The sequence below is a fragment of the Theropithecus gelada genome, chromosome 13 (genome assembly GCF_003255815.1).
Source record: "Theropithecus gelada isolate Dixy chromosome 13, Tgel_1.0, whole genome shotgun sequence".
Classification (NCBI taxonomy): Eukaryota; Metazoa; Chordata; class Mammalia; order Primates; family Cercopithecidae; genus Theropithecus; species Theropithecus gelada.
Window position 1 is genome coordinate 59320050 of NC_037681.1, and position 16945 is coordinate 59336994.

General features: G+C 43.4%; 1 protein-coding gene across 1 annotated transcript in view; it reads left to right on the top strand.

Annotated features, from left to right (window-relative positions):
• ARHGEF33 (Rho guanine nucleotide exchange factor 33) overlaps positions 1 to 16945 on the top strand; it is an 85689-nt gene that overhangs the window by 43224 nt on the left and 25520 nt on the right. The window contains exons 8-10 of the mRNA XM_025355033.1: positions 2993 to 3052; positions 4570 to 4794; positions 11203 to 11332. Coding sequence (XP_025210818.1) covers positions 2993 to 3052; positions 4570 to 4794; positions 11203 to 11332 — 415 coding nt within the window. The remainder of the gene's footprint in view (positions 1 to 2992; positions 3053 to 4569; positions 4795 to 11202; positions 11333 to 16945) is intronic.

The following is a 16945-nucleotide window of genomic DNA, read 5'->3' on the forward strand; positions in this document are numbered from 1 at the left end:
AGCCCCCAGGGACATGAATAATCACAGAATGTGTTGAATCCACTGAAAACAGCTGATCCAGATGATTTTAGTGCCCACATGGATTTCAGTGAACTATTTAGTGGCAATTCCTCTTTCCTTTCCTCTTGTATAGACGTGGTCATAGTTTATTCTCCTGAGTTGCTGCAGAAATTTAAGAATAATGTGCCATGATAAGACATTCTGCACATACTTGGTGGCAGATTGTGTTAAAACTCAGGGGTCAAGAACCAAAAACTCAGAAAGTCTTGGCTTATCCACTGTTAATGATAAAATGGTACAACTGTTATCTATTGTCCCAAAATTCAGTAGCTTAAAATAGCAAACATTCATGGTTCACAGTTTCTCTGAGTCAGGAATCTGTGCACAGCTTAGCTGAGTGCCTCTGGCTCAAGGTGTCTCATTAAGGCTGTAATCAAGGTGCTGGCCATGGCTCTCATCTCACGTGAAGGCTCTACTCACGGGTGATCTACACCAAGCTTACTCACTTGGTTATTGGCAGGCTCCAGTTCTTGTAACATGGGCCTCTGCAAGTTGCTGCCTTACAATTTGGCAGCTAGCTTCTCCCAGGGCAAGTGATCTAAAAGAATGCTCAATACAGAAGCCACAGTGGTTTTTTTTTTGTTTTTTTCCTTTTTTGAAACAGAGTTTTGCTTTTGCCGCCCAGGCTGGAGTGCAATGGCACGATCTCAGCTCACCGCAACCTCCACCTCCTGGGTTCAAGCAATTCTCCAGCCTCAGCATCCTGAGTAGCTGGGATTACAGGCACCTGCCACCATGCCCTGCTAATTTTTGTATTTTTAGTAGAGACGGGGGTTTGCCATGTCTCTGGTCTCAAATTCCTGACCTCAAGTGGTCTGCCCACCTTGGCCTCCCAAAGTGCTGGGATTACAGGTGTGAGGCACCATGCCCGACCCACAGTCTTTTTAGAACCTAATCTTAGAAGTGGTATTCTGTCTTTTCTGCCATATTCTATTAATTAGAGGCTAATCAGTAAATCCAGCCTTTACCTTAGGGGAAGGATAACATAAGGGCGTGAATGCTAAGCGTGCGGATAATTGGAGCCATCTGGAGCTGCTTACCACAAATGGCTGACGGCCCCCGTCTGAGAAGGCAGCCAATTTATGTGAACCCTGATGCAACAACTTCATTTATGTGCCTGATAATTGTAGAACTTGTCAGTTTGAAAACGTCATTTTACAGGCCCAAGTATACTTTTCCTTTAGGTTCCTTTCCCCACCCAAGAAACTCTCAAGATGTTTAGCCTCCCTACTCCTGATATATTCTTGCTTGAGAAAATTGAAAACTAATTTTGTTGAAAGATATGCTTTTATTATCCATCTCTTCTTTCTTACTTCCTATTTATTCTACCTGTTCAATATTGGCTTTCATCCTTACCACTTCACTAAAATGGTTTCCTTACCTCTCCTGATAGTTTTTGGTACCCTTGATACCCACCTTCTTGAAACATTCTCTTCTTTTAGCTGACACTGTGCTTCTTTGATTTTCCACCCACTTTCTGGATGCTCCTTTTAGATTTTCTTTGATTCCTCATCACCATCAGAATAAAGTCCAAGTTCCTTAACACAGTACATGGCCATGTTTTAACTTGCCTCTGCTTTTCTCTTCAGACTTATATTTTGTTACCCTTGACTTCTCTCTCTGCATTCAAGCCCCCCTGACATTTTCCCTCCCTCCCTCCCTCCCCCTTCTCTCCCTCTCTCCCCCTTCTCTCCCTCTCTCCCCCTCCTCTCCCTCCCTCCCCCCTCCTCTCCCTCCCTCCCCCCTCCCCCCTCCCNCCCCCCTCCTCTCCCTCCCTCCCCCCTCCTCTCCCTCCCTCCCCCCTCCTCTCCCTCCCTCCCCTCCTCTGCCTCCCTCCATCCAAGGCACTGTTTTAGGTGTTAAGATATAGGAATGAACAAAACAACAAAAATTCCAGCCTTCATGGAGCCATTTCTCTGAAGCAAGTAGACAATAGACAAGATGAGTAAGATATGTAGTATGTTAGAGAGTGATAAGTTAAGTAAAAAAAAAATAAGTAAAGAGGAATTGTCATTTTAAATAGGGTGCCAGGCAAAGACCTGAAGGAAATGAGAAAGTTCGCTTATGGCTACTGAGGGGAAGAGAAGGAACAGCCAGTGCCAGGGTCCTGTGAGAATATGACTGATGTGTTCAAGGAATACCAAGAAGACCAGCGGGAGTAAAGCAGAGTGAACCAGGGAGAAAACAGGAGGTGCAGTTAAAAAAAAAAGAAAGAAACAGCAGGCACGAGTTGGGAGCAGATATTCCAGGGCTGTATGATCATTATAAGGGCTTTGGCTTTTACACTGAAATGGGAGCCATTGGAGGGCTACGCAGAGAAGTAATAGGGTCTGGTTTACTCTTTTTTTTGAGACAGGGTCCTGTTCTGTCATCCAGGCTGGAGTGCAGTGTCACAATCTTGGCTCACTGCAGCCCCAACCTCCTGGGCTCAAGCGATCCTCCTATTTTAGTCTCTCAAGTAGCTGGGACCACAGCACACACCACCATGCCCAGCTAATTTCTCTTTTATTTTTTGGGGGGTGGGGGGCGGGGAGCGGGTAGAGACGGAGTTTTGTCATGCTGCCCAGGCTGGCTTACATTTTAACAGTACCATTCTGCCTTTTTTTATTATTACCATCATACCACTGCCACCACCATTATAGTTAAACAACTATTTAACTCTTACAATATGCCAGGTAGAACTTCAAGCAGTTTACAAATACTAACTTATTTATTTTTGTTGTAATCCTTGAGGTAAGTACCACTATTGCATCTTTTTACAGCTGAGAAAATAGCACTTGCTACACGATACTGTAATTTCTTTTTTTTACTGCACTGCCTCCCCCATGAAACTGTAGAATCTCTGAGTCTGCCCCCAGTGCCTGGCTCGCGGAAGGTGCTTAGTCCATGTTAGTGGAACAAATGCTGAATGAATGCTTTCCTTTCTCTGCAGCCCAAGAGTCCAGATCTGTTCATGTAGGAGACAGTAATGTGAAGGGAATGATGGGTCCTGGTAAGTGGCTCTTCTCTTAGTTTTCTTTTCTTCCAGCAATTCCATTCTTTTCCTCTTCTATCTTCCCTGCGTCCACTTCCTCAGTTTCAAACCAGGCATGAAAGAACTCACAAAAGATAAAGTTACGAAGTTACAAAGATTCCAAGATGTGTACTAGAGCAGGTCAGTGACTCATTTGAACCCAAGGAGAGAGAAGGGCTAGGGAAGGTTAAGACAAAACCAGTATGTTTTATCCTTTCTGGCTTATTTCAATGACTAATGAATTCATATTTGCCAAAACCTTGCAGGTTAATGTAGCATGACGTAAGTTTTCCATGGATCACACACTGTATAGTTTAATTCAAAAGTTATTTACTTTTACATCTGTGTAGTGCAGGTAATAAAGAAAGGACTAAATAATGGAAAACAAACAAAAGAAGATAAAAGACAACAAAATTTTAAAAAGGATTTACTTAATTGACAATTCATCAGAATTTTATAAATTATTTAATCTTCCCTCTCTCCTTCCTTTCTAGCATTAGGATCAACGGGGAAATGCCCAAAGAAGACATTGTTTTTGGCACCCTTCCTCCTCCTCTTTCTGTGTTCTCTTCTCAGGAGTGCTCCAGCATCTGTGTGCTCACCTGAAAGGAAGCAGATATAAGGAGTCAATACATACTATAAATTAGCTATACTATTTGATAAATTCATTTTAAAAACCTCCTTATTTAGTAAAGACTATGTATAAAGCATAGAGGATGTATAGACCAGAAACAGAGGGGACCCCATGCAGCTGTGTACACTTTTAATCCTTAATTGGTATATTTAATCCTCAAGGGATAGTTGTACCCAAACAAAGCCAGATTCATTAAGAGTTAGTAACAAGGCTGGGTGCGGTGGCTCATGCCTGTAATCCCAGCACTTTGAGAGGCCGAGGCAGGTGGATCACTTGAGGTCAGGAGTTCAAGACCAGCCTGGCCAACATGGTGAAACCTTGGCTCTACTAAAAATACAAAAATTAGCTGGGTGTGGTGGCACACACCTGTAATCCCAGCTATTTGTGAGGCTGAGGCAGGAAAATTCACTTGAACCTGGAAGGCAGATGTTGCAGTGAGCTGAGATGGCCCAATTGCACTCCAGCCTGGGCAACAAAAGTGAAACAGCATCTCAAAAAAGAAAAAAAAAAAAGAGTAACTTTTTTTTTTTTTTTTTTTTTTTTGAGACAGAGTCCCACTCTGTCACCCAGGCTGGAGTGCAGTGGCACAATCTCAGCTCACTGCATCCTCTGCCTCCCAAGTTCAAGCCATTCTCCTGCCTCAGCCTGAGTAGCTGGGATTACAGGCACCCGCCACCATGCCCAGCTAATTTTTTGTAGTTTTAGTAGAGACAGGGTTTCACCATGTTAGCCAGGATGGTCTCGATCTCCTGACTTCGTGATCCGCCTGCCTCGGCCTCCCAAAGTGGTAACAAACATATTTTTAAAAAAGATTTTGATAGCACTTTTGTTTGTTTCCCTGCCCCCCACCCCCACCCCACAGGAGTGAACCCAACAACTCCAGAAGCAGAAGAAAACCTCAAGTCTTGCCTCTCGGCTGATATCCAGTCCAAGGGCCATCTCCCATCTGGCATGTGGAGGCAGCCTAAGGATGGTAAAGAATGGGGTGAAGAATACGTCACGAAAGACCACCCAGATAAACTCAAGGAGGCTGGCCAGGGTAGACACAGCTCCTTGGAAAACGTTTTATGTGAAACCTCCTTAGCTGGTAAGTTCCAAGGGGGAATGCAGGCTGATAGTTTAAAGAACGGGATGTACCAGAGCTTTGAACTCAAAGGTGAGAATCCTTGCAGTTCAGATTCAGTGGACACATGAGGCCACCGAATTCCTGGTTTCCTTTTCAGATGAACTAAAGCCTATAGAGGTAAAGGGACTCATTAGAGGTCACAGGGCCAGTGACTACCACCTTGATTCTGCGTGTTCAAGACACTTAGTAACGGAGTGCTATGGGGGGGAAAAAGGCATAAGATTGGTGGAGAAGAAGGCAGAACTATTTAGCCAGTGATGTAGAATCTTCTAGAAGCAAGCCTTTCATCAACAGTCTACCACCAAAATATCACACACTGCAAGAGAACCTGTCCTCCCTCCTTTTTCCCTCCTTCCTTCCCTTCATATCACAAATCATTGCTGAACACTTACTGTGTCAGACAATGGCATTTCCCCCTGGCATTTTGGGGGAGGTAATTTTTTTAAATTATTTTGAATTTTTTAAATCAAATACATGAAAAGTCAAATAGTATTAAAAGGTTTGTTATGAAGAAGAGCGCCAACAATTTTAAACTCTTTTGACAGTTTTTTCTGGTACTTGCTTCCATGTTTTCTTTTGGGGGACATGGGGGAGGGAGAATGGCAGGCTCAGGCTGGGTACGCAGTCCTCCTGTGCTTCTGTGTTTTTAAAATATGTTTAGCCAGGCATGGTGGTTCACACCTGTAATCCCAGCATTTTGGGAGGACAGGGTGGGAGGATCTGTTGGGCTCAGGAGTTGGAGCCAGCCTGGGCAACATAGTGAGACCCCTGTCTCTACAAAAAATAAAAAAACAAATTAGCTGGGCCTCCTGGTATGTGCCTGTGGTGCCTGCTACGTGGGAGTCCAAGGTAGGAGGATCACTTGAGCTCAGGCGGTCGAGGCTGCATTGAGCTATGATAGCGCCATTGCACTCCAGCCTAGGCAACAGAACAAGACCCTATCTCAAAAAAAAAGAAAAACAGTTTGACACTATTTTTTTTTTTACTAATACTTTATTGAAGGTGAATTTACATAGAGTAAAATTCACAGAGCTTACATTTAAGCTAATAGACATTTTACATGTGTCTATCCCCTGTGATCACCACCCAGATCAAGATATACATATTTCTGTGCATGAAAGAATCTGAGAAAGTTATTTCATGCACTTTGCCGGTCAATATCCACCCAAAGAACCACTATTGTGACTTCTAGTACTACAAATTAGTTTTGTCTGTTCTTAAACTTCATGTAAATGGAATAATATGGTGTGTACTCTTTTGTGTCTGGCCTCTTTCTCCCAACATAATGTTTTTTAAAAAAAGATTTATGCATATTTTTGCACACAATTCATTCCTTTTTATTAATCACATTGAATGAATTTATCACATTTTTAAAAATCCATTCTCCTGTTGATGGACATTTTTTTTTTTTGAGACAGAGTCTTGCTCTTTCACTGAGGCTGGAGTGCAATGTCATGATCTCAGCTTCCTGCAACCTCTGCCTCCTGGGCTCAAGTGATTCTCCTGCTTCAGCCTCCTGAGTAGCTGGGATTACAGGCATGCACCAGTGCATCTGGCTAATTTTTGTATTTTTAACAGAGACAGGGTTTCACTGTGTTGGCCAGGCTAGTCTCGAAATCCTGATATCAAGTGATCTGCCTGCCTCGGCCTCCCAAAGTGCTGGGATTACAGGCATAAGCCACCATGCCTAGCTAGCTATGAATATTCTTGTACAAATTTTTTTTTTTTTTAGCGGGTGGATATATGCCCTCATTTCTCTTGGGTGTATAACTAGGAGTGAAATCTTTGGGTTGTAGGTTATGATTATGTTTACCTTTAAAAGAAAATGCCAAGCAGTTTCCTAAAGCAGTTGGCTAATACTCCCACTAGCAATGTATGAGAGCCCAGTTACTTCACATACTTTCCAATACTCTGGAAGGATGTTTAATCTTTTCCATGTTAGCCATTCTCAGGGAGGTGTACTGGTATCACACTTTAGTTTTAATTTGCATTTGCCTGGTGATTACTGGTATTAAGTATGTTTTTGTATGCTTATTGGCTATTCATATATCTTCTTTTATAAAGTGCCTAAGTAAGTCCATTGCCCAACTTTTTTTGAGGCAAGGTCTTGCTTGTTGCCCAGGCTGGAGTGCAGTGGCATGATCACAGCTCACTTCAGCCTTGATCTCCTGGGCTCACGTGATTCTTCCTTCTCAGCCTCCCAAGTAGCTAGGACGACAGGTGTGCACCACTGCACCCAGCTGTCAATTTTAAACTCTTAAAATAGCTCGTGACTTTCTTGTCTTTCTAGGAAATATTTGCTATTTCACAGTTGTGAAGATACTCTGGTATGCTTTCTTCTAAAATCTTTATAGTTTTAGCTTTAACATTTAGATCCATGACTTATCATGAATAAATTTTGATGTACAGTGTGAGAAAGGGCTCCAGGTTCATTTTTTTTTTCCCCGATGGCTATCCAGTTGTTTCAGCACCATTAATTGAAAATACCTTCTGTTTCCCATTGTTGCATGCAGAAAGTCAAGTGGTCTTATATGGGTATCTAATTTTAGACTCTCTTTTTAAAAATTCCAATTATCAGGTAATTGACATCTTGACAGTATTGAGTCTTCCATTTGAAGAACATGGTATATCTCTTCATTTATATAGATCTTGAATTTTTCTTAGCAATATAACAGAAACTTTACTATTTACATCATCAATGTTTTTAGTTTTTAATTTATTTTTATCCATTTAGTTTTTAAGAGGTGGGGGTTTCCCTTTGTTGCCCAAGCTGGCCTCAACATCCTGGGCTCAAGTGATCCACCTGCCTCAGCCTCCCAAGTAGCTGGCACTACAGGCACAAGTCACTATGCCCAGCCATCTTTTTTTTTTTTTTAAAAGAGCATTTGCCTCCGTCATCCTATTCTGCTTTGGCCCAATGTACTGCCATCATCCTGGGACTTTCCAGTCTTCTTAAGAATTCCCTTTATATTTCTCCTCTGTTCGATTTCTGTTTCTGTGTTGCTGTTATTGATTTTTTTCATCTTCTGTATCCTTGGTTTCTTGGTTTACTGCCGGTTTTGGTGGAACACATCATCCAGTAGCTTCTGCATATGTAATCACTTGGCAGGTCCTTCTTACCAGCTTGCTGTGCAGGTGGAGCTGACTTACTGCAACTGCTGTATTGCAATTGAGAAAGAGTTGAATAAACATACAGCAAGCTACGCAGCAGACTGGAGTTTATTATTCAAATCAATCTCCCTGAAAATTCAGAGACTGGAGTTTTTTTAAGGATAATTCGCTGGGCAGGGGGTTATGGAATGGGTGCTGTTGATTGATTGCAGATGAAATCACAGGGATGTGGTCCTCATATGCTGAGTCAGCCTCTGGGTGAGGGCCACAGGACTGGTTGAGTTATGGGTTGTGGGTCCAGGTGGAATCAGTCAGCTTCCAGAAATGGAAAAGTCTGGAAAAATGTCTCAAAAGACCAATCTTAGGTTCTACAGTAGTGATGTTATCTATAGGAATAACTAGGGAAGTTACAAATCTTGTGACCTCCAGAACAATGGCTGATTATCATTTAACTATGCTTACATCTCAGTGTAATTCATAATATGAATTTATAATTCATAATCTTAACCTTCTGACCTTTCATTAGTTTTTCAAAGCTAGTTTGGGTACCAAATTGGAGGGCATGGGGTTAGTTTTGGGAAAGGCTATTAGCATCCTTGCTTTAAGTTGAATTATGAACTAAATTGCTCCCAAAATCTCAGCCTATGCTCAGGAATGTACAAGGGCAGCTTGAAGTTAGAAGCAAGATGGAGTCAGCTATGTCAGATTTCTCTTGCTGTCATAATTTTGCAAAAATGTTTTTACATAGTTGATTAATAATTTGGCAAAATATGACATCTTTTTTCCTCATGATTTTGAAGCAATTGTTCCACTGTCCTCTACCTTCTAATTTTGCTATTAGGAAGTCCAGTACCATTCTGATACTCAGTTTTTTGTATGTTACCTAATTTTTCTTTTTCTTTCTTTTTTTTTTTTTTTCTTTCTGAGATGGAGTCTCCCACTGTCACCCAGGCTAGAGTGCAGTGATCTCAGCTCATTGCAACATCTGGCTGCCAGGTTCAAGTGATTCGCTTGCCTCAGCCTCCCGAGTAGCTGGGACTACAGCCGCCCACCACCACACCTGGCTAATTTTTGTAGTTTTAGTAGAGACGGGGTTTCACCATGTTGGGCAGGCTGGTCTTGAACTCCTGACCTCGTGATCCACCCGCCTCGGCCTCCCAAAGTGCTGGGATTACAGGCGTGAACTACCATGCCCAGCCCGTTACCTGATTTTTCTATCTGGTAACTTTTAGGATCTTCTTTTTGTTCATGGTGTGCTAAAGTTTCACAGTGATGTAATGTGCCTTATAATGATGTGAGTCTTTTTCATTAATTTTGCTGGGCACAAGGGTCCTTTTCTCTGGAAATACATGTCCTGGGAATTTTTTTTTCCTGTTATTAATTTGATAATATCTTCTCATCCATTTTCTTTCTTTTCTCTGAAACTTCTACTAATTTGATGTTGGACCTCTTGGATTGATTTCTCAACTGCCATCTTTTGCTCTTCTCTTTTTCTTCAATACACCTCTTTCTTATCTTTTCTTTTCTTTTCTTTTCTTTTTTGAGATGGAGTCTTGCTCTGTCACGCCCAGGAGGACTGTAGTGGCACGATCTCAACTCACTGCCACCTCTGCCTCCCAGGTTCAAACTATTCTCCTGCCTCAGCCCCCTGAGTAGCTGGACAACAGGCACACGCCACTACGCCCAGCTAATTTTTGTGTTTTTAGTAAAGACGGGGTTTCACCATGTTGGCAAGTCTCGATCTCTTGACCTTGTGATCCACTCATCTCGGCCTCCCAAAGTGCTGGGATTATAGGCGTGAGTCGCCGCTCCTGGCCCCTCTTATCATTTTTATTTTTTAAGAAAGGGAGATTTATTTTACTTCATCTTCTACCCTTTTAATTTTTTCTATCTTTTAAGCAATGTTTAAAAGTTTCTCCTTTTTAAAAATTAGCCTCTCTTTTTAAAAATAGTATCCTGCAATTGTTAAATGACTGGAATATATTTCTTATATTCCTTTGAGAATATGAATTGTAAGATTAAAAATTTTTATTCTTTTGTATCCTGCATTGTCTCTGTTTCTTCAGGGTCCTCCCTCCTTATAAAAAAATATGTGTGTATATGCTTTTTTCTTCTCATTCTTTTATGGTATAAGCTTTATTCAAAAGTGTGAGCATTCTTAGCTAAATATATGTAAGAAAGAGCTCTTAGAAAAACTCTGGAAATTTTGTATTGGCCAAGCTTGTCAATCAGTGGGCTTCATTATGGATAGGCTAATCAGATGGCAAATAACTTTTGATAGTTGACCTCTTTTTCTTTTTTGAGACAGAGTCTTGCTCTGTAGCCCAGGCTGGAGTGCAAGGGCGTGATCTCAGCTCACTGCAACCTCCACCTCCTGGGTTCAAGCAGTCCTCCCGCCTCAACCTCCTGAGTAGTTGGGATTACAGGCATGTGCCACCACGTCCGGTTAATTTTTGTATTTTTAGTAGAGATGGGGTTTCACCATGTTAGCCAGGCTGGTCTTGAACTCCTGACCTCAGGTGATCTACCCGCCTCGGCCTCCCAAAGTGCTAGGATTACACGGGTGAGCCACCGTGCCTGGCTGATAGCTGACCTCTTTATATCAGTGTCTGTGGATCTTTTTTCCTTGGGCAGCTCAGTTTCTCAAGTGGAAGACCCTCCAATCTCCTGCCTGAAGAGTTTAAACCTGGCTGCTGCTGGCACTCTGGGATCTACAGGGGAAGGAGGCTGAGGGAAGTCTCGCTGTTCAGTATGAAGCCTTCCCTGAGTCCCTTTGTTTTCATTTTAGCATCTGAACTCTACTATGTCGTAAGTCTTTAGCCCAGATCCCAGAAACCAGGGCTTGTCTAGTTTCATTTTTCTTGTTTGCCGTGGAGAGGAAGTGAGGAAGCCATCTGGTATGGGGGTGAGGATCTGGAGGTTCAATTGCCCCATATGTAGACTTTCAATGATTGCTCCTGCTTTCAGCATTGCCACTTATTTGCACTATCTATATTGCCCCTGGTGTCTCCAATCCTTGAGCTTTCCAGATGCTTCTCAGCAGATTTTCCAGCTGCAGATGGGGACACCAAGACTTTGTGCCCTTTGCTCTGCTGAATGAATTATGGTGCCTCCATTCTGCTTTCTACCTTTCAAAACTTGCAGATGGTTTTTTTTTTATTGTTTTCAATATCCTTTTATCGCTATTATTGCTTGCATTTAATGGGATTTTAGGAAGAAATGGTTAATATCAAGTCCTTCTTTGGTTTGTTTCTAAAGCTAAAAGACAGACTGTGGCCCTGGAACTGCTTGAATCTGAAAGAAAATATGTCATTAACATCTCTCTGATCTTGAAGATAAAAGCCACATTCCAGGGGTCAGATGGAAAGAGGAATTCCAAAGAGAGAAGGTATCCATGCACTCATTGCCTTTGCTTTTCAGATTGATTAGGATTTAAGGTAAGTGGTTTATTGTTTCCACTTTGGGATTTCTGGGGCCTATAAAGAGTTCCAGAAACAGTCTTTGAAAAGACAAGAGGCAGTGATGGCAGGTGTCTCGGTTCACTTTGTGCTGCTATGAGAGAATATCATAACTGGATAAGTTATAATGAACCGAAATTTCTTCTCTCACAGTTCTGTAGACTGGGAAGTCTAAGATCGAGGCGCTGGCAGATTCAATCTCTGGTTCCAAGATGGCACTTTGTTGTTGTGTCCTCCAGAGAGGAGGAACATTGCAGCCTCACATGGCAGAAGAGCAGGAGAGAGCAGGAGAACCCACTCCCTCAGGCCCCTTTTGTAGTGGCAATAATCCATTCACAGGGCGGAGCTTTCACGACCTAAACGTAATCCATTCACGGGGCGGAGCTCTCACGACCCCAACGTAATCCATTCACGGGGCGGGGCTCTCACGACCCCAACGTAATCCATTCACGGGGCGGAGCTCTCACGACCTCAACGTAATCCATTCACGGGGCGGAGCTCTCACGACCCAAACACCTACCACAGGCCCCACCTCCCAGGACTGTTGCATTGGGGGTTGTTTCCAGCACATGGATTTTGGGGGACACATTTAGGTCATCGCAACAGGGAACCCCTGGCAAGTCTTAAACTTAGATTTTCATCAAGGTAAGAAAATGATTATAGTCTCCTGGGCCTTCAGTGTCTGTAACATGTCTTTTAAAAACTTAAAGGGGGAACACATGCTACACTGAGGGAGGCATTGGTCTCTGTTGCCATCTGCATGGAGTCCCCATGGGTCACAGGTCTCTTAGAAGCACAAGAGAGTGAATGGCAAACCGAAGCACTCAGTGGCCATTAGAGAAATGACACAGGGCTGACGGACGTAACTCTGGACCTGGGCCTTATCATTCGTGTGGGTGATCTTGCAGTACTGGGTAAGGCATGGGTGTGTGTGTGTGTGTGTGTGTGCTCATAGGGTCTGCCACCTGTTGTAACAGCACGCTTTCCCACTGTCACAACACTCCACCTATATCTGTTCATAGTCTTTAGACTTTTTTCTGTTTCCCTCTCTATTGGGAGAAAGCAGGAAGGAGGAAAGTAAGACTTGGTGAAAAAGATGAATGTAATGAATATATAATAATCCAGAAAAATTGAGGAAAAGGCCAATCCAAAAGAATGGAAGGTCTGGATTATGGACTACTATGGACATATGTGGCATTATTACTTTAAATATTCCATCGGGTAATATACACTGGTGGTTCATAAATTCTGAATCTACCCAGGGAAGCCCTTAATTATATTTTCCTGCTCCTTACCATCCTCCCAAATCTATTTGACTTGGTGGCTGCCAACAATACACTCAAAACACACTGCTGCCCCTCCTACCTAAATGACCGAGTGAGCCACTACTCCCTGACAAACCCACAAGTGGCTTGACTATTTTCAAGAATTATTTTACTATAAAACCGAGGTAAACAAAATACAGAGCAACAAGAACAGAAAGGCTAAGGTGACCCAGCTAAAGCTGTGACCATCTGGACTGGGCCTCACCTCTAAGACGCTGCCCAGATTCTCAGCAGTCCTTCCTTCCCCATCTGGCCCTTCCAATTCCCCCTCCTTGATCCTCCCAGCTGCGCTGCAGGCCTCTGGCAGTCTCTATAGGCTCCAGCTGTCTTGATGTTGCCAAAGACCTACTCAGTTTACGGTAATGAAATCTAAAGGCGGTGTACCCTTTGGTGTGGCTTTGCTTCCACATAGAAGATTCTAAGCCAGCAGCATCTCTTCTTAGTCTGAAAATCTGGGGAGGCGGGGTCAGGCGGGGAAAAGAGAAAGAACTGTTTACTGTGGAAGGGAGTAGTCAGCAGCTGCTCTGCTAGGCACTTGATTTATAACTTCCCGAAATGTTCAGCAGAACCCCGTGACCCCTACCTTACAGATGAAGGAACTAAAGCCCAGAGAAGCTTAAAGCTGCGGAGCCAATGAGTGCCGGGATTCAAACGCAGGCCTGCTGGACCCTGTATTGTGTGCTCTTATACATCATACCGCTTCCCCAAGGCCACCGCCTTAACAGCAGTATATAAAGTTTCTCAGAGAGCCAGAAGCATAGAGTTGTCTCTTCCTATTTCAAAACTCAGTCCTCCCTCTTGCACAGCCTGGAACTGTTCACTTCAGATCTCAGTTGATTTGTTAAGTAGGACTGCTAGATATGTTTGTCTAGCCCTTGTTGCAAACCTCCAGCAGGCGGGAGGTCGTAGGGGAGAGACCAGACCCTGCAGAAGATTTGGGTAGATAAAAGAGAGGGCCCTTGTTGACTTGCTGCCACTTCCTATTTTTCTAAGATGTTCTCTTATGACCCATCACTGGGAGGAAAGGGTAGATCTCTCCCTCAAATCCTACAAGATTAAAAAATTAAAGCTATCATACAATCCTCTATGAAAGTGAGATCGTAGTTACTTCAAGACACCTGCAATAATGCTATTCATGGTAGTTATTTGCTAGGCTAACCCTCTTTTTTCTTTGCATGGACCAAGCAGAGAAAAGCTTCAACCCCACACTCTTTGTTAGTACTGAATATGAAGTCTCTGGTTCTGAGCTTGGTGGTGCTGCCGTTTTTCTATTTTAGGGTTAGATTTTCATTATTCTCCTCCACTCATTATCTTTCTTCTTTTTTAAAAGCTTTTCTGAAACCTTTGTGTGTACTTTATTTCTTTCTTTATTTTTTTGAGACAGGATCTCACTCTGTTGCCCAGGCTGGAGTACAGTGGTGTGAACTCGGCTCACTGTAACCTCCTCTTTCCGGGTTCAAGTGATTCTCCTGCCTCAGCCTCCTGAGTAGCTGAGATTACAGGCACACACCACCATGCCCAGGTCATTTTTATATTTTTAGTAGAGACGAGGTTTCGCCATTTTGGTCAGGCTGGTCTCAAACTCCTGACCTCAAGTGATCTGTCCACCTCGGCCTCTCAAAGTGCTGGGATTACAGGTGTGAGCCACTGTGCCTAGCCTCTGTGTGTACTTTAAATAAACCAGCTGAAGGAAATGCAAAGCAGAATGAGATTGTTCCTTTTCTCTACTGGCATTTTTCTCCATGCAAAGATGAAAAGAAGTATATTAACATTTACTAATTTTCCCATCACAAGCCACAAGCCTTCAGCATTTTACCCCAATTGGAAAGTAACCTGGGATGCAAATAACCCCCACTGCAAGTACAACTTGACACTCAAGCCTGAGGTGGCCACATCTTCTCCAACCTGTTAAATAAAACCTTAGGTTTTTCCTCAAACAAAGTGAGTCACTCAAGAGCTTCCTCAGCCTGTTTGAAGCCAGCCCTGCCCCTGGCTGAAAGGGCTGGCAGTTGCAGGGGCACATGCTGCTGGCTAAAACCTGGGCAGAACTTGAGGGCTATGGTTCATTTGTTTGTTTTGTTTAGAGACAGGGTCTCTGTCTGTCGCCCAGGCTGGAGAAGGGTGCAGCGGCCCAATCACAGCTCACTGCAGCCTCAAACCTCTGGGCTCAAGTGATCCTCCTGCCTCAGCATCCCCAGCTGGGATTACAGGCATGAGCCACCATGCCCAGCTAATTTTTCAGTTTATTATAAAGACGGTGTCTCACTCTGTTGCCCAGGTTGTCATTTGTCGAAGGATCACAGAAGTTGGAGCTCTGGGCTTTTTTGACTCCGACTCACCTAGTTAGAGTCACAGCCTCAGGATCACAGTTCTGTCTGAACACTTACGGAAGGGGCAGTGATCAGCTCAGCAGGATTGTCGATTAGCCTTGTAAACTAAACTCCAGTGCTATGTCCACCAAGAGCACAACAAGCTTCGTGCTACAGATCACCACCAGGTGGCACATGTTTAATGACCATGCCCCTCCAAGGTGGCGGGAACCTGCTACTGCCAAGCTCAGGAGTTATTTTGGCCTCATTCTGGGCTGGCAAAAGCTGAGTTATTAACCTGAAACTATAACTGGATTTTTCTTTCTTGCTTTTAGTGTATTTCCCTCATTGATTAAGTACTATGTTGTTAGGAGATAAAAACTTTAAAGATTTTAGAAATAATAAACTACTCATGTTGCCATAATTTCATCCCCAGTAAGGAATAGAAAAAAAAAAGCTGAGCTCTGAATACTTTGTCTTCATGAAAAAGTTGCTTCTGGGCGTCAGGTCTGGCGCCAGGCAAAAGAGTGAAACAGGTGAAGTGTGGCTGGACTTCTTGCCATCTTTCTCCCTTTGCTCTCTGTCTTCTGATTTCCCACTCCTCCCTAATTTCAAATAATACCCTTGTTAAATTTGTTTAAAAGGTTTAAAGCCCGTTTTCAATATTTCATACAGAACCCACTGTAGGTCATTGTTTTTCATGTAATTTTATGTGCTTCCACAGTACTTGATGGGGGCCTTAGCCTTCTCCGACCCCACCCTGAAATCTCAAACGATCATCCCGGTGGGCAGTCCAGGAGGAGATTGGTACCAGCTCTGCCATTCTCCAAGTACACTGACCACAGTGTAGCAGAATGCAGCTCTCTAGAAAGAAAGGGAGAAGGAAGGAAGAAAGGGAAGCAGAGAGGGAGGAAGGGAGAGAAGAAGGGATGAAGAAAGGGAGGGAGGCGAATGAAGGAAAGAAAAAGGAAATCAATAATCCAAGACATATTATCTACATATATGGACAATTCATCACAAAGTCAGATCTTCCCATGGTGCCCTAATATCTTCCAGGGTCACACCAGGACTATTACACAAAGTCATTTACAACCACTGGGTAGGAAGAAATCTTTTGCACCTAGACCTTTGGCTGGTGCAGCATTTTACTCTTTCAGTACAATCAGTTGTGCTTTTCTCCATCAGGTTTATGGTCTTCTCCCAGTCAGTATATCTCCTAGCCACCCCTCCAAATTCCCCTCTGATCTGGACAGGGATTTCTTTGATCTCCTAAGCCCACTGTTCCATTGTAAGTGCTCAGGTCAGGAGGCCTCTCCTCCTTTGCACATGTGGGGGCTCCAGGCACAGGAGGTGGAGGAAGTGGAAGATGGGAGTGGAAGGCTTCCTCGTATCCGTTCATGGGGGCTAAGTACCCTATTCTCATGTTAGTGTGTCTCCTCTGAGCTACAGTCACAGGGGTCACTTTGCTTGGCTTGGAAATGAGTTGGAAAAAACCTCCTTTCGATCTGGCGTCCTTCCTATTGTTCCAACAAAGGTTTGCTTCTTGGGAAAGCACCCCAGTTGTCCAGCAGTTTACTCTCATTTGACCATGGGGAAATATTCAAGTAAGTTCAGAACAACCAGACCATCTCTTTCCTGTTTGTTAAACTTGCGGTGCTGAAAGCATAAAGGAACCTACCTTAAATCACCAAGTTAGAGCTCCAATCCTTGCTGTAACCCAGAAAAACTCTGCTTCTTTTTGTTTTTTCCTTCCTCTTTCCTATAGGCCTCTAATCACCTCACTCTTACCCAGCTAGTCCCCCTTCCTCTTCCTCCCATGATTCTCTATCTCTCCTCTCCACCCCACCCTTCTCTGACATCTCCCTTCTTCCCTTCATCACTTCTGAAAAAAAAAAAAAGAAAAAAAAAG